The following is a 22,956-nucleotide window of genomic DNA, read 5'->3' as shown; positions in this document are numbered from 1 at the left end:
CGGGGTAGCCACGCCCCCTAGCAACGCCACGTACCCTAGGCCACGCCCCCTAGCAACGGCTCGGACATGGCCACGCCCCCTAGCAACGCCACGTCCTATAGGAAGGCCCCTAGCAACGGCTCGGACATGGCCACGCCCCCTAGCAACGGCTCGTCCTATAGGAAGGCCCCTAGCAACGCCACGTACCCTAAGCCACGCCCCCTAGCAACGGCTCGGGGGTAGCCACGCCCCCTAGCAACGCCTCGTCCTATAGGAAGGCCCCTAGCAACGGCTCGGGACCTGGCCACGCCCCTAGCAACGCCACGTCCCCCTAAGCCACGCCCCCTAGCAACGCCTCGTCCTATAGGAAGGCCCCTAGCAACGCCACGCCCCCTCAGCCACGCCTTCAGCAACGCCTCGTCCTATAGGAAGGCCCCTAGCAACGCCACGCCCCCTAGGCCACGCCCCTTAGCAACGCCCCCTTAGCAACGGCCCCCCAGCCCTCCCCGGAAGTGACGTCACGCCGCGGTGCGCCGCCCGCAGGGTCCGGCTGGGAAGCGGCGGCCGCGAGCGCGATGGGGCCGGGGGGGGGCGGCCGGGGGCTGCCCTGCCCTACCCCCCCCCCCCTCCCCCTCCTCCTCCTCCTCCTCCTCCTCCTCGTTTTGGGGCTCGGGGGGGTCCCGCGCCCCCCCCCGCAGCCCCCGCCCCGTGATCGTGGTTCACGGCCTCTTCGACAGCCCCCCGGGACTTCGACCGCCTGAGGGCCTTCATCAACGAGGTGGGGGGGGGGGAGGGGGGTAATTGGGGGGTGGGGGGGGGAATTGGGGGAGGGGGGGGCAGATTGGGGGCTGGGGGGGGCAAAAAGGGGGGGTGGGGGGGCAAAAGGGGGGCTGGGGGGGCAAAAGAGGGGGGTGGGGGGGTAAATTTGGGGCTGGGGGGGGTAAATTGGGCCGGGAGGGGGTAATTAGGGGCTGGGGGGGCGGAAGAAGAGGGGGGTGGGGGGGGTAAATTGGGGGATGGGGGGCAAAAGGGGGGGTAAATTAGGGGCTGAGGGAGTTGGAGGGGGGGGGCAGATTGGGGGCTGGGGGGGGGAAAGGGAGGGTGGGGGGGGCAAAAGGGGGGGCTGGGGGGATAAACTAGGGGCTGGAGGAGGTAAAAGGGGGGGTGGGGGGGTAATTAGGGGCTGGGGGAGCAAAAGAGGGGGGTGGGGGGGGAATTCGGGGCAGGGGGGGTAAATCGGGGGCTGGGGGGGGCGACTAAGGGGATGAGGAGCAAAAGGGGGGGAGAGGGGGCCAAAGAGAAGGGGGGAGCTGGGGGGGTAAATTGGGGGCTGGGGGGACTGATTTAGAGTGTAATTAGGGGCTGGAGGGGGGTAATTTGGGCATGGGGGGGAAAAAAGGGAGGTGGGGGGGTGGTTCGGGTACTGGGGAGGGAGTTGGGGAATGGGGGGGGCGGGGGAGATGGGGGGTAGTTTGGGGGATGGGGGGGATTTGGGGCTGGGGGTGGTAGTTGGGGATGGGGGGGGGGGTGGGGGACGACGGGGGGATGGGGGGGTAACAGGGGCTGGGGGGATTGAGGGGATGGGGGCAAAAGGGGGGGGGAGAGGGGGCAAAAAGGGGGGGGAAGAGGGGGTGAGTAAGTAGGGGCTGGGGGGGATTAAGGGGGGCTGGGGGGGGTGAATTAAGGGGTGGGGGTGGCAAAAGGGCAGGTTGGGGGGGTAGTACCAGCCTGGAGGGGGGTAATTAGGGGCTGGGGGGGGAATTGGGGGCTGGGGTGGCAAAAAGGGGGGTTGGGGGAGTAGTTGGGGGATGGGGGGGGGATTAGGAGGTAATTAGGGGCTGGGGGGGGTAAGGGGGGACAAGGGGGTGGCTGGGGGGGCAAATTGGGATTTGGGGCACGCGGGGGCACGTCCCACCCCGGCCCCCTCCCCGTGAGTCAGCCCCGACCCAGTTGGGCCGGTCCGGGAGGGGCTGGGACCAGTTTGGGGTGGGGGGGGAGGGGTTGGGGGGTGTGGGGTGGGGGTGGGGTGGGTTTGGGGTTTTGGGGGGATGGGTTTGGGGGGGTTGGGGTGGGTTTGGGGTTTTTTGGGGCGGGTTTTGGGGTTTGGGGGCAGGTTTGGGGTTTTTTGGGGAGGATTTGGTTTTTTTTGGGGTTTTGGGGAAAGTTTGTGGGGTTTTGGGGTGGGTTTTGGGGGTGTTTGGGGAGGGTTTGGGGGTTTTGGGGTGGGTTTTGGGGGTTTTGGGGCGAGTTTTGGGTTTTTTGGGGGAAGGTTTTGGGGTGTTTGGGGTGGGTTTGGGGGTTTTGGGGTGGGTTTGGGGGTTTTGGAAGGGGTTCAGGGTGGGTTTGGGGGTTTTGGGGCAGGTTTTGGGGTTTTGGGGCGGGTTTTGGGGTTTTGGGGTGGGTTGTTGGGGGGTTTTAGGGTGGGTTTTTGGGGTTTTGGGGCGGGTTTTGGGGTGGGTTTTGGGTGTTTGGGGTGGCTTTGGGGACACGGAGCTGTGGGGTGGGGACAGGGGGATTTGGGTCCATGGAGCCAGGGTGATTTTAGGGTCATGGGGCCAGGACGGTTTAGGGTTATTGGGGTGAGAGTATTTAGGGTCAGGGGTTTCCAGGGATTTAGGGTCAGGGGTGGGCTATTTGGGGTCATGGGGTCAGCAGGATTTAGGGTCACGGGGCCGGGGTCATTTAGGGTCATGGGGCCAGGATGATTTGGGGGCAATTTAGGACCCCCAGGGGGTTGAGTATGTTTTAGGACCACAGGTGCACAGGGATTTAGGGCCGCGGGTGGGGGCTTTTTGGGGCCGGGGGCTGACCCCAAACCCCCCCCCGACCCTACAGAGCAGCCGGGCACCAACGTGACCGTCCTGGACCTGTTTGACCGGGGGCAGTCGCTGCGGCCGCTCTGGCTGCAGGTGGAGGGGTTCCGGCGCGCCGCAGCCCCCATCATGGCCAACGCCGCCGGGGGGGTCCATCTGCTCTGCTACAGCCAGGGTAGGGGGGGGTTTGGGGGGATTTGGGGGGGTTTGGGGAAATTTGGGGGGTCCTGGGGGGGATCTGGGGGGAGTTGGGGGGGTTTGGGGGGATTTGGGGGGATATGGGAGGGATTTGGGGGGATATGAAGGGGATTAGGGGGTTATGGGGGGGGTTTGGGGGGGATTTTGGGGGGATTTGGGGGGGATATGGGGGGGTTTGGGGGCCTATGGGGGGGTCCTGGGGGGGGTTGGGGGACATTTGGGGGGGATATGGGGGGATATGAAGGGGGTTTGGGGGGGTTATGGGGTCCTGGGGGGGGGGTTATAGGGTCTTGGGGGGGATATGGGGGGAGTTGGGGGGGTTTGGGGGGAATATGGGGGGATATAAAGGGGGTTTGGGGGGGTTGAGGGGATTAGGGGGGATTTGGGGGACATTTGGGGGGGAAATGGGGGGAGTTGGGGGGGTTATGGGGGTCCTGGGGGGGCTTGGGGGGGATATGGGGGGGATATGGGGGGATATGAGGGGGTCCTTGGGGCGTTTGCGGGGGATTTAGGGGGTATTAGGGGGGCTTGGGGGGAGTTGGGGGGGGTTTGGGGGGGATTTGGGGGGGGTTAGCCATCATGGCCAACACCGCCGGGGGGGTCCATCTGCTCTGCTACAGCCAGGGTAGGGGGGGTTTGGGGGGATTTGGGGGGCTCTGGGGGGGGGTTATGGGGTCCTGGGGGGGTTCTGAGAGGGTCCTGGGGGGGTTTTGGGGGGATATGGGGGGGTTTGGGGGGGTTATGGGGACATTTGGGGGGTCCTGAGGGGATTATGGGGGGATTAGGGGGTCCTGGGGGGGTTTGGGGGAGTTATGGGGGGGATATGGGGGGATTTGGGGGGGTCTGGGGGGGGTTGGGGAGGATATGGGGGGGGTTGGGGGGGATATGGGGGGAGTTGGGGGGTCCTGGGGGGATTTGGGGGGGTTATCGGGGTCCTGGGGGGGGAGTTGGGGGCGATATGGGGGGATATAAAGGGGGTTTGGGGGGGGGTTGGGGGGGGTATGGGGGGTTATGGGGTCCTGGGAGGGGGTTGGGGGGGGATATGGGGGTATATGGGGGGGTTAGGGGAGGTTGGGGGGGGTTGGGGGGGTCTGGGGGGGATATGGGGGGGGTTTATGGGGTCCTGGGGGGGTTTATGGGGGCCTGGGAGGGGTTTGGGGGGGGATATGGGGGGATATAAAGGGTTTTTGGGGGGTTATGGGGGTCCTGGGGGGGTTTGGGGGGATTTGGGGGGGTTGTGGCCCCATCATAAACGCCGCCGGGGAGGTGCCATCTGCTCTGCTACAGCCAGGGTAGGGGGGCTGGGGGGGATTTGGGGGGGTCCTGAAGGGGTTTGGGGGGGAATTGGGGGGGTTTGGGGGGATTTGGGGGGATATCGAGGGATTTGGGGGGTTTATGGGGTCCTGGGAGGGCTTTGGGGGGGATATGGGGGGAGTTGGGGGGGTTTGGGGGAGATTTGGGGGGATATGGGGGGGGTTATAGGGTCCTGGGGGGGGTCCTGGGGGTCTTGGGGAGGGGTTATGGGGGTCCTGGGGGGGTCCTGGGGGGGGTTTGGGGGGATTTGGGGGGTCCTGGGGGGAGTCCTCATGGGGGTGCTGGGGGGGTCCTGGGGGGGTCCTTGGGTGGCTTTTGGGGTCTTTGGGTGCATTTTGAGCTTCTTGGGGTACCTTTTGGTGTCTTTGGCTGCCTTTTGGGGCCCATCACTGGGTTTTTTGGGGATCCCTAAATTTGTGGGGGGGTCCCGTTTGTGATTTGGGGCCCCCCCCTCCCCCGAATTTAGGGGGCCTAATCTGCCGGGCGCTGCTGTGCACCATCCCCAGCACAACGTGCGCACCTTTCATCTCCCTCGCAGCCCCCAGATGGGGCAGTCCGGCGGTGAGGGGGGGCCGGGGGGGCTGGGGGGGGTCCTGGGGGTCTTGGGGGGGGGTTGGGGGGGGACTGGGGGGGATTTGGGGGGGATTTGGGGAGGTTTCGGGGGGATTTGGGGGGGGTATGGGGGAGGTTTTGGAGGGGATTGGGGGCTCCTGGGGGGATTGGAAGGAGATGTGGGGGGATTTGGGGGGAGCTGGGGGGGCTGGGGGGGTCCTGGGGGTCTTGGGGGGGGCTGGGAGGGGTCCTGGGGGGGGTTGAGGGGTCTTGGGGGGGGTATGGGGGGATTTGGGGGGATATGGGGGGGTTTGGAGGCATTGGAGGGGGGTTGGGGGGTCCTAGGGGGTCTTGGGGGGGTCCTGAGAGGGGTCCTGGGGGGTTTGGGGGGGATGTGGGGGTGATTTGGGGGGTCCTGGGGGGGTCCTGGGGGGATTTGGGGGGGTTTGGGGGGGTTTGGGGGGGTTTGGGGGGATTGGGAGAGGGGTTGGGGGGTTTGGGGGGGATTTGGGGGGTCCTGGGGGGGGTTTGGGGGGATTTGGGGGGGGCTGGGGGAGGACTGGGAGGGTCCTGGGGGGGTTTGGGGGGGATTTGGGGGAGATTGGGGGGGTCTTAGGGGAGTTGGGGGGAATATGGGGGGATTTGGGGGCTCCCGGAGGGGATTGGGGGGGATTGGGGGTTTTGGGGGGCGCTGGGGGGTCTTGGGGGGGGTTGGCGGGGGTCCTGGGGGGTTTGGGGGGGTTTTGGGGGGGAATTGGGGAGGTTGGGGGGGTCTTGGGGGGATTTGGGGGGGCTTTGGGGGGTCCTGGGGGGATTTGAGGAGGTCTTAGGGTGATTTGGGGGGTCTTGGGGAGCTCCTGGGTGGATTTGGGGGGCCAGCCGCGCACCCCCGGGGGGTCCCTGCCCCCCGGGACCCGGCGGTGGATTTGGGGCGAATTGAGGCGTTTGGGGCAGACACGGAGTACCTGCGCTGGCTGTTCCCCCGCCACATGAAGTCAAACCTCTACCGCCTCTGCTACACCCCCCTGGGCCAGGGCGTCTCCATCTGCGACTGCTCGGAATGGTACCAAAATACCCCAAAATCACCCCAAAATGCCCAAAATCACCCCAAATGACCCAATATGATCCAAAATGACCCCAAAATGACCCCAAACCACACCAAAATGCCCCAAAACACCCCAAAACCACGCCAAAACTGCCCCAAAGTGACCCAAAATACCCCCAAATCACCCCAAATACCCCAAAATGACCCAAAATCACCCCAAATACCCCAAAGTACCCCAAAATATCCCCAAAATGACCTAAAATACCCCCAAAATGAACCTAAATGCCACAAAATGACCCCAAAACCTCTCCCCGCCTATACTACACCCCCCTGGGCCAGGGCGTCTCCATCTGCAACTACTCAAAATGGTGCCAAAATACCCAAAATCACCCCAAAATCCCCCAAAATCACCCCAAATGACCCAATATGATCCCAAAATGACCCCAAAATGACCCAAAATGACCCAAAACCACACCAAAATGCCCCAAAACACCCCAAAACCACGCCAAAACTCCCCTAAACTGCCCCAAAATCACCCCAAATACCCCAAAAAGACACAAAATGACCCCGAAACCTCCAAAATACCCCAAAATAACCCCAAAATGACCCAAAATACCCCCAAATGACCCCTAAATGACCCTAAATGACCCCAAAACCTCTACCGCCTCTGCTACACCCCCTGGGCCAGGGCGTCTCCATCTGCAACTACTGGAATGGTACCAAAAAACCCCCAAATCACCCCAAAATTACCCAAAATAACCCCAAAATGACCCAAAATACCCCCAAAATTACCCCAAAATGACCCTAAATGACCCTAAATGCCCCAAAATGACCCCAAAACCTCTACCGCCTCTGCTACACCCCCCTGGGCCAGGGCGTCTCCATCTGCAACTACTCAAAATGGTCCCAAAAAACCCCTAAATCACCCCAAAAATGCCCAAAATCACCCCAAATGCCCCAATATGATCCAAAATGACCCCAAAATGACCCCAAACCACACCAAAATTCCCCAAACACCCCAAAACCACGCCAAAACTGCCCTAAACTGCCCAAAATCACCCCAAATACCCCAAAAAGACACAAAATGACCCCAAAATTACCCCAAATTACCCAAAATAACCCCAAAATGACCCAAAATACCCCCAAAATTACCCCAAAATGACCCAAAATGCCACAAAATGACCCCAAAAGCTCTACCGCCTATCCTCACCCCCCCTGGGCCAGGGCATCTCCATCTGCAACTACTCAAAATGGTCCAAAATACCCCCAAATCAACCCAAAATACCCCAAAATCACCCCAAATGCCCCAATATGATCCAAAATGACCCCAAAATAACCCAAAATGACCCCAAAACCACCCCAAAATGCCCCAAAACACCCCAAAAGTACCCGAAAACTGCCCTAAACTGCCCCAAAATCACCCTAAATACCCCCAAAAAGACAAAAAATGACCCCAAAATTACCCAAAATCACCCCAAAATGACCCAAAATCACCCCAAAATTACCCCAAAATGACCCTAAATACCCCAAAATGACCCCAAAACCTCTACCAACCCTATCCCTTACGCCCCCTGAACCACAATATCCATATCCATTTGCTCGGAATGGTCCCAAAAATACCCCAAAATCACCCCAAAATCACCCCAAAATACCCCAAAATAACCAAAAATGACCCAAAACCACACCAAAATGACCCCCAAACCACACCAAAATGCCCCAAAACACCCCAAAACCACGCCAAAACTGCCCTAAACTGCCCAAAATCACCCCAAATACCCCAAAAAGCACCAAAATGACCCCAAAATTACCCAAAATAACCCCAAAATGACCCAAAATGCCCCAAAATTACCCCAAAATGACCCTAAATGACCCTAAATGCCCCAAAATGACCCCAAAACCTCTCGCCCTCTGCTACACCCCCCTGGGCCAGGGCATCTCCATCTGCAACTACTGGAATGGTCCCAAAATACCCCAAAATCACCCCAAAATTACCCAAAATAACCCCAAAATGACCCAAAATACCCCCAAAATTACCCCAAAATGACCCTAAATACCCCAAACCACGCCAAAATGCCCAAAAGACCCCAAAACACCCCCAAAGTGGCCCAAAACACCCCGAAACACACCAAAACGCCCAAAATGACCCTAAATGACTCCAAAATCACCCCAAAAAGACCCCAAATGACCCCAAATGACCCAAAACACCCCAAAATGACCCAACACACCCCAAAATACCCCAAAATGACCTAAAGTTACGCCAAAATGACCCCAAAACGCCCCAAAACCACCACAAAATGACCCAAAACGACCCTAAAACACTCCAAAATGACCCAAGACCACCCCAAAATGCCCGAAAACGCCATGAAATGACCCAAAATGACCCAAACACCCCACAACCCCCCCATAATGCCCCATAAACATCCCCAAAACCACCCCAAAATGACCCAAAATGCCCCCCAAACACCCCAAAATGCTCCCTAACAGCCCAAAATTCCCCCCAAAAGCCCCCTGGGGGACCCCAAAGCTCCCCAAATTCCCCCCAAAATCCTCCAATTCCCCCCAACCCCTCTCTGGGGACCCAAAAACCCCCCTGGGGACCCCAAATTCCCCTAATTCCCCCCAAATCCCCCCAATTCCTCCCCCAAACCCCTCTTGGAGACCCCAAATCCCCCCAATTGCCCCCCAGATCCCCCCAAAACCCCCCAATCCCCCCCCAACCCCCCCTTGGTGACCCCAAATCCCCCCCAATCCCCCCCCAATCCCCCCGTAGTATTTTGGGGTCCGTTGTGGGTTTTTCCCCCAGACCCCCACCCCACCGGGACCTCTACCTGAACAGCAGCGACTCCTAGGCGCTGCTCAACGACGAGCGGCTGCACCCCAACGCCTCCGGTAGGACCCCCTATAGACCCTATAGATCCCCTATAGACCCTATAGCCCCCATAGACCCTATAGCCCCCTATAGCCCCCTATAGACCCTATAGATCCCCTATAGACCCCATAGCCCCCTATAGCCCCCTATAGACCCTATAGATCCCCTATAGACCCCATAAGCCCCCCATAGACCCTATAGATCCCCTATAGACCCCATAGCCCCCCATAGCCCCCCTATAGACCCTATAGATCCCCTATAGACCCCATAGACCCCCATAGCCCCCCCATAGACCCTATAGATCCCCTATAGACCCCATAGCCCCTATAGCCCCCCTATAGACCCTATAGATCCCCTATAGACCCCATAGCCCCCCATAGCCCCTATAGACCCTATAGATCCCCTATAGACCCCATAGCCCCCCATAGCCCCCCTATAGACCCTATAGATCCCCTATAGACCCCATAGCCCCCCCATAGCCCCCCTATAGACCCTATAGATCCCCTATAGACCCCATAGCCCCCCCATAGCCCCCCTATAGACCCTATAGATCCCCTATAGACCCCATAGCCCCCCATAGCCCTCCTATAGACCCTATAGATCCCCTATAGCCCCCCTATAGCCCCCTATAGACCCCTATAGCCCCCCTATAGAACCTATAGATCCCCTATAGACCCCATAGCCCCCCATAGCCCCCCTATAGACCCTATAGATCCCCTATAGACCCCTTATAACCCCCCATAGCCCCCCTATAGACCCTATAGATCCCCTATAGACCCCATAGCCCCCATAGCCCCCCTATAGACCCTATAAGCCCACCTATAGACCCCATAGCCCCCTATAGCCCCCTATAGACCCCATAGCCCCCCATAGACCCTATAGATCCCCTATAGACCCCATAGCCCCCCATAGACCCTATAGATCCCCTATAGACCCCATAGCCCCCTATAGCCCCCCTATAGACCCCTATATCCCCTATAGCCCCCCATAGCCCCCTATAGCCCCCTATAGACCCTATAGCCCCCATAACCCCCCTATAGCTCCCCATAGCCCCCCTATATCCCCTATAGCCCCCTATAGACCCTATAGCCCCCCTATAGCCCCTATAGACCCCTATAGCCCCCTATATAGCCCCTATAGACTCCTATGGCCCCCCTATAGCCCACCCTATAGACCCCCTATAGTCCCCTATAGCTGACCCTATAGACCCTATGACCCCCTATAGCCCCCCTATAGCCCCCCTATAGGCTCTATAGCTGACCCTATAGCCCCCTATGGCCCCCCTATAGCCGACCCTATAGCCCCTATAGCCCCCTATAGCTGACCCTATATCCCCTATAGCCCACCCTATAGCCCCTTATAGCTCCTATGGCCCCCTATAGCCCCCTATAGCCCCCCTATATCCCCTATAGCCCACCCTACAGACCCTATAGCCGCCCATAGCCCCCCTACAGCCCCTATAGGTCCCTACAGTGCTTCTATAGCCCCTATATGCCCCTATAGCCGACCCTATAGACCCCTATAGCGCCCCTATAGCCCCCTATGGCCCCTATAGCCCCTAGAGCTGACCCTATAGCCCCCCTATAGCCCCCTATAGCTCCCCTATGGCCCCCCTATAGCTGACCCTCCTGACCCTATAGCCCCTATAGCCCCCTATAACCCCCCTATAGCCCCCTACAACCCCTAGAGCTGACCCTATAGCCCCTATAACACCCCTATATCCCCTATAGCCCACCCTATAGCCCCCTATGGCTCCCCTATATCCCTATAGGCCACCCTATAGCCCCCTATAGATGACCCTAGAGCCCCCCATAGCCCCCTATAGCCCCTATAGCTGATCCTATAGCCCCCTATAGCCCCTATAGATCCCCTACCTGCTGTGGGACCCTATGGGGACTGTGGGGGGCTGTAGGGGCTCTGTGTGGGGCCCTATAGGGGCTGTGGGGGCTCTGTGGGGCCCTATAGGTCCTGTAGGGTCCCTATAGGGTCTATGGGGCCGTGCAGCCTGGAAGAACAGAACCTGCTGCGCCTGCAGCGCCTCGTCCCCTCATCGGGGGCCCCGACGACGGCGTCATCACCCCATCTGGCAGTCCAGGTGTGTGGGGCGGCCCTATAGGGTGGGCCTTCTAGGGTGGCCTATAGGGGGCCCTATAGGGTGGGGGTTGCCATATAGGGGACCCTGTGGGGTGTGCCGTTTGAGGGCACTCTATGGCCCTATAGGGGGTGCCTATAGGGTGACCCTATGGGGTGGCCCCATTATGGCCCTATAGGCGTACCCATTCAGGTTGTCCCATAAGGGTGACCCTATGAGGTACCCATTGTGTCCCCATTTCCCCCATTTTGTCCCATTTTCCCCCATTTTGCCCCATTTTGCCCAATTTCCCCCATTTTTCCCCAATTTCCCCCTTTTGACCCCATTTCCCCCATTTTTCCCCCATTTCCCCCCATTTCCCCCATTTTGCCCCATTTTCCCCCATTTACCCCATTTTTCCCAATTTCCCCCATTTTGCCCAATTTCCCCCATTTTACCCCAATTTTCCCCCATTTCCCCCATTTCCCCCCTTTTGTCCCCATTTTGCCCCCATTTCCCCCCTTTTGCCCCAATTTCCCCCATTTTGCCCCAATTCCCCCATTTTTTCCCAATTTCCCCCCTTTTGCCCCAATTTCCCCCATTTTGCCCCAATTTCCCCCATTTTGCCCCATTTCCCCCCTTTGTCCCCAATTTCCCCCCTTTTGCCCCAATTTCCCCCATTTTGCCCCATTTCCCCCATTTTTTGCCAATTTCCCCCATTTTGCCCCATTTTCCCCCTTTTCCCCCAATTTCCCCCTTTTTCCCCAATTTCCCCCATTTTGCCCCAATATCACCTTTTCGTCCCCATTTTCCCCCCTTTTACCCCATTTTCCCGTAATTTGTCCCATTTCCCCCTTTTGCCCCAATTTCCCCATTTGTCCCCATTTTCCCCATTTTGCCCCCATTTCCCCCATTTTGCCCCAATTTCCCCCATTTTCCCCATTTCCCCCTTTTGCCCCAATTTCCCCCATTTACCCCAATTTCCCCCATTTGCCCCCATTACCCCCATTTACCCCCATTTCCCCCATTTTGCCCAATTTCCCCCGTTTCCCCAATTTCCCCCATTTGCCCAATATCTCACCTTTTCTCGTCCCCCATTTCCCCCCTTTTGCCCCCCATTTCCCGTAATTTGTCCCCATTTCCCCCCTTTGGCCCAATTACCCCATTTTGCCCAATTCCCCCCATTTTTCCCAATTTCCCCCCTTTTGCCACAATTTCCCCCATTTTGCCCAATTTCCCCCATTTTTCCCAATTTCCCCCTTTTGCCCAATTTCCCCCATTTTTGCCCAATTTCCCCCATTTTTTCCAATTTCCCCCCTTTTGCCCCAATTTCCCCCATTTTGCCCAATTTTCCCCATTTTGCCCAATTTCCCCCATTTTGTCCCTATTTTCCCCATTTTTTCCCAATTTCCCCCATTTTTTCCCAATTTCCCCCATTTTTTCCCCCATTTTTCCCCAATTTCCCCCTTTTGCCCCAATTTCCCCCATTTTGTCCCAATTTCCCCCATTTTGCCCCAATTTCCCCCATTTTCCCCATTTCCCCCATTTTACCCCATTTCCCCCTTTTGCCCGCATTCCCCCTTTTGCCCCAATTTCCCCCATTTTGCCCCATTTTGACCCAATTTCCCCATTTCCCCCATTTTGCCCATTTTGCCCAATTTGCCCCAATTTCCCCCATTTCGCCCAATTTCCCCCATTTTGCCCCATTTCCCCCATTTTGCCCCAATTTCCCCATTTTCCCCCAATTTCCCCCATTTTGCCCATTTTCCCCCTTTTGCCCCATTTTCCCCCATTTTGCCCCAATTTCCCCGTTTTGCCCCATTTCCCCCATTTTGCCCCTATTTCCCCCATTTTGCCCCTATTTCCCCCCTTTTGTCCCAATTTGCCCCAATTTTCCCCGTTTTGCCCCATTTTCCCCGCAGCCTTTTTTGGGTTTTACGACGCCATCAACCAATGCGGGGCATGCGCTCGCAGGCGGTGAGTGCCCTATAGGGGGTGGCCCTATAGGGGGGGCCCTATAGGGGGGGCCTTATGGGGTCGGGGGCCCTATGGGGGGTGTCCCTGAGGGGGATTGTCCCTATAGGGGGGTCCCTATGGGGGTGTCCCTATAAAGGGGGTCCATGTGGGGGTGTCCCTATGGGGTCGGGTCCCTATAGGGGGGCTTTATGGGGTGGGGCCCTATGGGGGTGTCCCTGAGGGGGGTGTCCCTATAGGGGGGGTCCCTATGGGGGTGGCCCTAAAGGGGGTCCCTATGGGGGTGACCCTATGGGGGTGTCCCTATAAGGGGTGTTCCTATGGGGGGGGTCCCTATGGGGTCGTCCCTATAGGGGGTGGGTCCATATGGGGGGGTCTCCTTATGGGGTCGGGCCCATATGGGGGCATCCTATGGGGTCACCCCTATAGGGGGTGTCCCTTATGGGGTGGTCCCTATAGGGGGGGTCCCTATGGGGTGCCTATAGGGGGTGTCCCTATGGGGTGCTCTTATGGGGGGGTCCCTATGGGGTCGCCCTTATAGAACCTGCCTGCGGGGAGCTGTCCTCCTTTGGGGTCACCTATAGGGTCGCCTATAGGGTGTCCCTATGGGGTCATCTCCTATAGGGGAGTCCCGTATGGGGTGCCTATAGGGGGTGTCCTTATGGGGGGGGTCCCTATGGGGTCACCCCTATAGGACCCGCCCCTGGGGGGCGCTGTCCCCCTTTGGGGTCGCCTATAGGGTCTCCTATTTAGGTTCCGAACCCTGTGTCCCCCCCCCCCAGGTGTACCTGCAGGACACGTTTGGGCTGAAGACCCTGGACGGGCGGGGGGGCGTGGGGGGCTGCGCGGTGCCGGGGGTGGGGCACACGGGGTGGCACTCCCATGGGGGTAGCCCAGGCGCTGCATCCGGCCCTGGCTCACATAGGGGACCCTATAGGGGACGGGGGGGGTCTAGGGGACGGGGGGGGTCTATAGGGGATGGGCAGGGGGGATATAGGGTCGGGGAGGGGGCTATAGGGGATGGGGAGGGGGGATATGGGGCTGGGGAGGGGGTTATAGGGGTGGGGGAGGTCCTAGGGGAGCTATGGGGTCCTGTGGGTTTTGTAGGGGATGGGGGGGTCTATAGGGGATGGGGAGGGGGATATGGGGTCGGGGGGGTGATATGGGGTTGGGGGGGTGGTATATGGAGTGGGGAGGGGGGATATGGGGCTGGGGAAGGATACGGGGTCGGGGAGGATGTATAGGGGAGCTATAGGGGTCCTGTAGGGGACTCTAGGGGATGGGGGGGTCTCTAGGGGATGGGGAGGGGATATGGGTCAGGGGAGGGGGGATGGGGATGGGGAGGGGGGTTATAGGGGCTGGGGGGGCTCTGGGGCACTCCCATAGGGGGGTCTACGAGCGCTGCATCCGGCCCTGGCTCACCTAGGGGACCCTCTGGGAGCCCCTAGGGGACGGGGGGGGCTATAGGGGACGGGGGGGGATATGGGGTCAGGGGGAGGGGGGATATGGGAAGGGGAGGGGGTTATGGGGCTGAGGGAAGGGGGTATGGGGGAAGGGAGGAGCTTGGAATTGGGGTGGGGGGACGTATAGGGGGTGTATAGGGGAGCTATAGGGGTTCTAGGGGTTGAGAGGGGTACGGGTTACAGGGTCAGGGGAGGGGGATATAGGGGATGGGGAGGGGGTTATGGGGTCGGGGGTTTATCAGGGAAGGGGGCGTTATGGGGCTGGGGGGGCGTTGGGGATCTCTGGGCTGTTGTGGGGCATATAGGGTACTTAGGAGGCGGGGGCAGCGAGGCCCTATAGGGGGGCAGGCATTCTATAGGGGGCCTCAGGGGCCCTATAGGGGCCCCGTGGGGGGGCTGGAGAGCCATACGGGGGGGCCTATGGGGGGTTCTGGGACCCTATAGGGGCTGTCAGGCCATATAGGGGCAGTCTTTATAGGGGCAGTATTTACCGGGCCCTATAGGGGCTGTGGGGCCCTATAGGGGGCTGTAGGGCCATATATAGGGGGCTCGGGGGCTCTCTAGGGGGCTGTGAGGCTTCTGGGGCAGTATTTATAGGGCAGTATTTACGGGGCCCTATAGGGCCATATAGAGGCTTAGGGGGCCCTATAGGGTATTTATGGGGCCCTATAGGGGGCTGTAGGGCCCTATGGGGCAGTATTTATAGGGCAGTATTTACGGGGCCCTATAGGGCCATATATGGGTCTCGGGGGCTCTCTGGGTCCTCTGGGCCCTATAGGGGTTGTAGGGCTCTATAGGGGGCTGTAGGGCCCTATAGGGGCAGTATTTATAGGGCAGTATTTACGGGGCCCTATAGGGCCATATGGGGGCTCTGGGGCTCTATAGGGTATTTATGGGGCCCTATGGAGCTGGGGGCCCTATAGGGGCAGTATTTATAGGGTCAGTATTTATGGGGCCCTATAGGGCCTATAGGGCCATATAGGGGGCTGGGGGACCTATAGGGTATTTATGGGGCCCTATAGGGGCTGTAGGGCCCTATAGGGGCAGTATTTATGGGGTCCTATAGGCCATATAGGGGGCTCCAGGGCTCTATAGGGTATTTATGGGGCCCTATAGGGGCTATAGGGCAATATAGGGGGCTGCGGGGGCCCTATAAGGGGCAGTATTTATGGGGTCAGTATTTATGGGGCCCTATAGGGCCATATAGGGGGCTCGGGGGCCCTATAGGGTATTTATGGGGCTCTATAGGGGCTGCGGGGCCCTATAGGGGCAGTCTCAGGGGCCCTATAGGGGGGCTCTGGGACCCTATAGGGGGCCCTATAGGGGCTGTAGGGCCCTATAGGGGGCCCTATGGGGACCCTATGGGGCCCTATGGGGCAGTACTGGGGGGCTCTATGGGGGGCCCTATAGGGCCTATAGGGTCCCCCTCTCTCCCCGACTCAGGGACTGGGGGCGGTGGCGGGGGGAGGGGGCAGCGCGTGGGGGGGGGGGGGCTGGGGGGAGCATACCCCCCTCCCCCACCCCCCAAAATTATCTAGGGGGGGGTCAATAAAAGCTTCCCCCTCCCCCACCTGCCTCCCATCGCTTCGCGCCCAGTATGGACCAGTATGGACCAGTATGGACCAGTAAGAACCAATAGGAACCAGTGCAGACCGCTAAGGGCCAGTACAAACCAGTAGGGCCCAGTTCAGACCAGCACAGACCGGTACAGGCCGGTAAGATCAGTTCAGAGCTGTATGGATGGACCAGTACAGACCAGTATGACCCAGTATAGTCCAGTAAGAACCAGTACAGGCCGGTATGACCCAATACGGACCAGTAAGGATCAGTACAGACCAGTATGACCCAGTATGGACCAATACAGACCCAGTCAGGACCAGTAGAGCCCAGTAAGGCCCAATACAAACCAGTAAGGACCAGTACAAGCCCAGTAAGGATCAAGTCAGCCCAGTATGCACCAGTACAAACCAGTACACCCCCCGCCCCTCCCAGTCCTCCCAGTTTCCCAGTACCCCCCACCAGGACAGCACCGGGGCTGCCTCCCAGTACCCCCCAGTACCTCCCAGTACCCCCCATTAAGCCACGCCCTCCCCCAGTTCTGGCTCTTTATTGGTTCCACTCAACCGGACGGCAAATTGGGGGGGGGGGGCGCTAATGAGGGGGGGGTGATGGGGAGGGTGATTGGGGGGGGGGGTAGATGGGGGGGTAATTAGGGAGGGTTAATTAAGGGGGGGAGGAGGGGGAGGGATTAAGGGGGGGTAATTAAGGGGGGGTAATTGGGGGGGGGTAATTAGAGGGTAAAGGGGGGGTAAAGGGGGGGTAATTAGGAGTGGGGGGTAATAAGGGGGGGTAATTAATGGGGAGTAATTAAGGGGGGGAGAAAGGGGGGGTAATTGAGGAGGTAATTAAGGGAGGGTAATTAAGGGGGGTAATTAAGGGGGGGTAATTAAGGGGGGGTAATTAAAAGGGGTAATTAAGGTGGGGGGGCACAAGGCCAGGTCCATGGCCCCCCCCCCACCCCCCCTTTTTTTTTTTTTTCCCTTACTTCCTTTTTTTTGGATTTTTTTTGTGTTTTTTTTTTGGGGGGGGGGTCTCACGGGGGGGGCAGGGCCAGGAGGGGGGGCAGCAGCTGGGGGGGTCCCCTGGCTCCACCCCCGGCCCCCCCACCCGTCGTTGGCCGCGTGCTTGCACTACTTGGAGCCGCACTGGCAGGGGAAATCTTTGGATTTGATGTCCCAAAAACGGTCCCCGTAATCGAACCTGGGGGAAGAAACCCAAAATTTGGGGTCACAAGGAAAAAAACAAAATTGGGGTCACAGGGGGGAAAACCCCAAAATTGGGGTCATGGGGGGGAAAAAACCCAAAATTGGGTCATGGGGGGGGGAAAAAACCCCAAAATTGGGGTCATGTGGGGGGGGGAAAACCCCAAAATTGGGGTCATGGGGGGGGAAAAAAACCAAAATTGGGGTCACGGGGGGGAAAAAAAACAAAATTGGGGTCACGGGGGGGGGAAACCCCAAAATTGGGGTCACGGGGGGGGAAAAAACCCAAAATTGGGTCACGGGGGGGGAAAACCCCAAAATTGGGGTCATGGGGGGGGAAAAAACCCAAAATTGGGGTCATGGGGGGGGAAAAAACCCAAAATTGGGGTCACGGGGGGGGGGAAACCCCAAAATTGGGTCATGGGGGGGGGGAAACCCCAAAATTGGGGTCACGGGGGGGGAAAAACCCCAAAATTCGGTCATGGGGGGGGGGAAACCCCAAAATTGGGGTCACGGGGGGGGAAAAACCCCAAAATTGGGGACACGGGGGGGGGAAAACCCCAAAATTGGGGTCACGGGGGGGGTGTTGGGACCCCACTAACCCCACAACACGCCTGAACACCCCCCCCGAACCCCCCAGTGACCCCACAAGGCTCCCAGTAGCCCCAGAACCCCCCCAGTGACCCCATAACCCCCCATACCCCACCTTTAGCCCCGTACCCCCCCACAACCCCCTCCCCCTGACCCCCATAACCCCCCCATAACCCCCCAATGACCCCATAACCCCCCCATAACCCCCCATACCCCCCCATAACCCCCCCATAACCCCCCCAATGACCCATAACCCCCCCATAACCACCCCATTACCCCCCATATCCCCCCTCTCCTGACCCCATAACCCCCCCCACACCCCCCCATACCCCCCCATAACCCCCCATAACCCCCCATAACCCCCCATACCCCCCAGTGACCCCATAACCCCCCCATACCCCCCCAATGACCCCATAACCCCCCATAACCCCCCCATAACCCCCCGTAACCCCCCATAACCCCCCCAATGACCCCATAGCCCCCCATAACCCCCCATAACCCCCCCATAACCCCCCCATTACCCCCCATATCCCCCTCTCCTGACCCCATAACCCCCCCCACACCCCCCCATACCCCCCCATAACCCCCCATAACCCCCCCATAACCCCCCATACCCCCCCAGTGACCCCATAACCCCCCCATACCCCCCAATGACCCCATAACCCCCCCATAACCCCCCCATAACCCCCCGTAACCCCCCATAACCCCCCCAATGACCCCATTAGCCCCCCATAACCCCCATAACCCCCCATAACCCCCCCATACCCCCCATAACCCCCTATAACCCCCCATAACCCCCCCATAACCCCCCCCAACCCCCCATAACCCCCCCAGTGACCCCATATCCCCCCCATAACCCCCCCATACCCCCCCATAACCCCCCCCCCCCCCATACCCCCCCCGTACCCCAGCTCCTCCCCGGGCCGGATGTGGCGGCTGCTGAAGAAGGCGATGCGTGGGAAGCGCAGGTCCTGGTGCAGCATGAAGACCCTCACCGGGATGATGTTGGGGTCGCACAGGTGGTTGATGAAGCGGCTGACGTTGCCGTAGTACCGCGCGTCGATGCAGTACACCTCCCCGTCCTGCCAAAAGGGGGGGCACAGACCCGAAATAACCCCCCCGGAACCCAAAATCCCACCCAGGACCCCAAAATCCCATCCAGATCCCGTAAATCCTATTAAAAACCCATAAATCCCATTAGAAAACCATAAATCCCACTAGAAACCCTAAATGATGCAGAGGGCACAAAACCCTAAATAGCCCCCCCGGACCCCAAAATACCCCCCCAGACCCCAAAATCCCACCCACAACCCATAAATCCCCCCCAGATCCCATTAGAAGCCCCAAATCCCATTAGAAACCCTAAATCCTATTAGGAGAACAAAATCCCACTAGAAACCCTATATGATGTGCAGAGCACAAAACCCTAAATAGCCCCCCCAGACCCCAAAATACCCCCTGGGACCCCAAAATCCCCCCCAGATCCCATAAATCCCATTAAAAGCCCTAAATCCTATTAGAAACCCAGAAATCCCACTAGAAATCCTAAATGATGCAGAGGACACGAAACCCTAAATAGCCCCCCCGGACCCCAAAATACCCCCCCAGACCCAAAATCCCACCCACAACCCCCAAATCCCATCCAGGTCCCGTAAATCCCATTAGAAACCCTAAATGATGCAGAGGGCACAAAACCCTAAATAGCCCCCCCAGACCCCAAAATACACCCCCAGATCCCATAAAAACAACCTAGAACCCCTAAATCCCACCCAAAACCCCAATATTTCCCCATCAATCCCCAAATCTCTCCCTAGGACTCCAAAATCCCCCCCCAGGACCCCAAAATCCCTGCCTAACACCCCCAAAATCGCCCCTCAGGACCCCAAAATACCCCTCTGTCACCCCAAAATCCCCCCAAGGACCCTAAAATCCCCCCAGGCCCCCAAAATCACTGCCTAGGACCCCAAACTCCCCCCCAGGACCCCCAAACCCCCCCTCCCAAGACCCCAAAGCCCCCCAGGACCCCAAAATCCCTCCCCAGGACCCCAAAACCCCCCTCCAAGACCCCAAACTCCCCCCCAGACCCCAAACCCCCTCCAGGACCCCAAAAACCCCCAGAATCCCAAAATCCCTCCCCAAAATCCCAAAACCCCCCTCCAAGACCCCAAAATCCCTTCCTAGGACCCCAAAATCACCCCCCAGGATCCCCAAATCCCACCCAAAAATCCCAAAACCCCCCCTCCAAGACCCTCAAATCCCTTCCTAGGACCCCAAACCCCCCTCCAAGACCCCCAAAACCCCCTTCCCAAGACCCCAAAGCCCCCCAGGACCCCAAAACCCCCCCCCGGGACCCCAAAACCCCCCAGGATCCCAAAATCCCTCCCCAAAATCCCAAAACCCCCCCTCCAAGACCCCCAAATCCCTCCCCATGACCCCAAATCCGCCCCCGGGACCCCAAAATCCCCCCCCCGGGACCCCAAAATCCCCCCCGGACCCCAAAATCCCCCCCACCTTGTTGTCCAGGTCGAAGAGGTAGGAGTCGTCCTCCCGCACGTCGGCCTCCGCGTCCGAAATCAGCTCCCCCACGTACCTGGGGGGGGGGCAGCGGGGTCAGGACCCCCCCAAAATCCCCCACACACCCCCCGGGGCACCAAAAGCAGGGAGAAAAGACCCCAAAAATGGGGCTGGGGGCCCAAAAATGGGACCGGGAGAGTGAAAACCAGGGCTGAGACCCCAAAAACAAGGGCTGAGACCCCCCAAAAATGGGGTTGGGACCCCAAAAATAGGGTTGGGAGAGCAAAAAGCAGGGCTGAGACCCCAAAAATGGGGCCAAGACCCCAAAAATGAGGCTGGGAGCCCCCAAAATAGGGCTGGGAGAACAAAAAACAGGTCTCAGACCCCAAAAACAGGGCTGAGAACCCCCAAAAATAGGGTTGGGAGACCCAAAACTGAGGCTGAGACCCCAAAAATGAGGCTGGGAGCCCCAAAAATCAGGGCTGAGACCCCAAAAACCAGGTCTAAGACCCCAAAAAACAGGGCTCAGACCCCCAAAAACCCCAAATGTCACCAAAACCATGGCTGAGACCCCCCCCCAAAAAAAATCAGGGACCCCCAAAACCCCAGGGACACCCCAAAACCAGCTCTGAGCCCCCCCAAACCCCCTCAGGGCTCCCCCCAAACCCAGCGAATCCCCAAATCCCCCCAAAAACCCCTTCAGGATGCCCCAAATCGGTGCTGAGACCCCCCCGGGACCCCCCAAAATGACCGGGACCCCCCCAAAATGACCGGGACCCCCCCCCCCGGCCCCCCACTCACTCGCAGATGAAGGTTCCGGGGGGGATCGCCTGCAGCGCCCGCACCCCCCACCCCATTTTGGCCGTGCGGTACAGCTGCAGCCGGACCCTGTTTTGGGGCAAAATCGGGCGATTTTGGGGTCCCCAAAGGGTTGTGAAGGGAGCATGGGGGGGTTCTGGGGGGTTTGGGGGAAAATTGGGGGACTTTGGGGTCCCTAAAGGGTTGTGGGGGGAGTCTGGGGGGGGGCCGTAAGGGGTTTTGGGGGGATTTGGGGATCCTGAAGGGGTTTTGGGGGAGATTGAGGGGTTTTGGGGTTCCTAAAGGGTTTTGGGGGAAGACTGCGGGATTTTAGGTGTATGTTTCTGAAGGTTTTTGGGGAAAAAAAGGAAGATTTTTAAGGGTGGGGGTCCCAAAGGTTTTGGGGGAAGAGATGGGGAATTTGGGGGCACGGACTGGGAATTTTGAGGGCAAAGAAGGAATTTTGGGGCTCAGATGGGGTTTTGGGGCAAAAACGGGGAATATTGGGGCTGAAACAGGGAATTTGGGGGCAGAGATGGGGGAATTTGGGAGCTCAGATGGGGAATTTTGGGGGACAAACAAGGAATTTTGGGGCTCAGATGGGGGTGCTGGGGCCAAGATGGGAATTTTGGGGCGCAAACGGGGAATTTGGGGGCTCAGATGGGATTTTGGGGTAAAAACAGGGTATTTTGGGGCAAGAACGGGGAATTCTGGGGCTCAGATGGGGGTGTTGGGGCCCAGACGGGGATTTTGGGGCAAAAACGGGGAATTTCGGGGCTCAGATGGGATTTTGGGGTAAAAATGGGGAATTTTGGGGCACATACGGGGATTTTGGGGGCACTGATGGGGAATTTTGGGGCACAGACACGGAATTTTGGGGCTCAGATGGGAGTGTTGGGGCCCAGACGGGGATTTTGGGGCAAAAACGGGGAATTTCGGGGCTAAGATGGGGTTTTGGGGCCCAGGCGGGGATTTTGGGGTGAAAACGAGGGATTTGGGGTCTGACTTGATGCCGCTCTGCACCACGCGGTTCTTGCAGCTCCGCCAGCAGGTGCAGGCCTGGTTGCACTCGAAGATGAGGGGGGGCTCGATCTTGTTGAACTCCTGCAGCAGGCGCCCGTCCTGGGGGGGTTTTGGGGGGTCAGCGGGGGGGCTCCGGGGCGAGGGGGGGGCTCTGGGGGGAGGGGGGGGCTCCGGGGGGGGGGTTAAGGAGATTTGGGAAAAAAAATGGGGGTTTCGAGGAGCTCCATGCAAAAAAAATGGGGGTTTTAAGGAGTTTCACAAAATAAAATGAGAGTTTCAAGGAGCCCCATGCAAAAAAATGTCAGTTTTAAGGAGGTTTGGGAAATAAAATGCCAGTTTTAAGGAACTCTGTGAAATAAAATGGGGGTTTCAAGGACCCCCACGAAATAAAATTGGGGTTTTAAGGAGTTCCATGCAATAAAAATGAGGGTTTTAAGGAACCCCACAAAATAAAATGAGGGTTTCAAGGAGCCCCACGCAATAAAATGTCAGTTTTAAGGAGGTTTGAGAGATAAAATGTCAGTTTCAAGGACCCCCACAAAATAAAATGAGGGTTTCAAGGAGCCTCATGTAATAAAATGCCAGTTTTAAGGAGATTTGGGAAATAAAATGAGGGTTTCAAGGAGCCCCACGCAATAAAATGTCAGTTTCAAGAAGCCCCACACAAGAAAATGTCAGTTTTAAGGAGGTTTGGGAAATAAAATGGGGGTTTCAAGGAGCCCCATGAAATAAAATTAGGGTTTTAAGGAGTTTCACAAAATAAAATGAGGGTTTCAAGGAGCCCCATGCAATAAAATGTCAGTTTTAAGGAGATTTGGGAAATAAAATGGGGGTTTCAAGGAGCCTCGCTAAATAAAATGAGGGTTTCAAGGAGCTCCATGCAATAAAATGTCAGTTTTAAGGACGTTTATGAAATAAAATGGGGTTTCAAGGAGCTCCACTAAATAAAATGTCAGTTTTAAGGAACTCTGTGAAATAAAATGAGGGTTT

General features: G+C 58.4%; 2 protein-coding genes and 1 long non-coding RNA gene across 3 annotated transcripts in view; 2 read left to right on the top strand and 1 right to left on the bottom strand.

The window, feature by feature from the left end:
• Positions 1–66: 66 nt before the first annotated feature.
• On the top strand, positions 67–12,822 carry PPT2 (palmitoyl-protein thioesterase 2). The gene is given in 14 exon segments (XM_072024714.1): positions 67–182; positions 678–717; positions 719–757; positions 2,817–2,967; positions 4,771–4,857; positions 5,457–5,465; positions 5,811–5,893; positions 7,832–7,859; positions 8,705–8,712; positions 8,715–8,790; positions 10,775–10,782; positions 10,785–10,814; positions 10,817–10,859; positions 12,764–12,822. Coding segments are annotated over 14 exon segments (777 nt in total).
• Positions 12,823–15,053: 2,231 nt separating this feature from the next.
• On the top strand, positions 15,054–15,592 carry LOC139998937 (uncharacterized). The gene is made up of 3 exons (XR_011803886.1): positions 15,054–15,081; positions 15,187–15,344; positions 15,476–15,592. It is a non-coding gene; the product is annotated as an uncharacterized lncRNA (long non-coding RNA).
• Positions 15,593–16,353: 761 nt separating this feature from the next.
• The window catches only part of EHMT2 (euchromatic histone lysine methyltransferase 2), a 36,664-nt gene continuing 30,061 nt past the window's right edge, over positions 16,354–22,956 (bottom strand). The window contains 6 exon segments of the mRNA XM_072024713.1: positions 16,354–16,429; positions 16,946–17,038; positions 18,538–18,713; positions 20,143–20,221; positions 20,947–21,033; positions 21,950–22,065. Of these exon segments, the coding sequence (XP_071880814.1) occupies positions 16,354–16,429; positions 16,946–17,038; positions 18,538–18,713; positions 20,143–20,221; positions 20,947–21,033; positions 21,950–22,065 (627 nt within the window).

Source organism: Anas platyrhynchos, chromosome 17 (genome assembly GCF_047663525.1).
Source record: "Anas platyrhynchos isolate ZD024472 breed Pekin duck chromosome 17, IASCAAS_PekinDuck_T2T, whole genome shotgun sequence".
Classification (NCBI taxonomy): Eukaryota; Metazoa; Chordata; class Aves; order Anseriformes; family Anatidae; genus Anas; species Anas platyrhynchos.
Note: the sequence above shows the minus strand (reverse complement) of the source record. Positions and strands in the feature narration are given on the sequence as shown.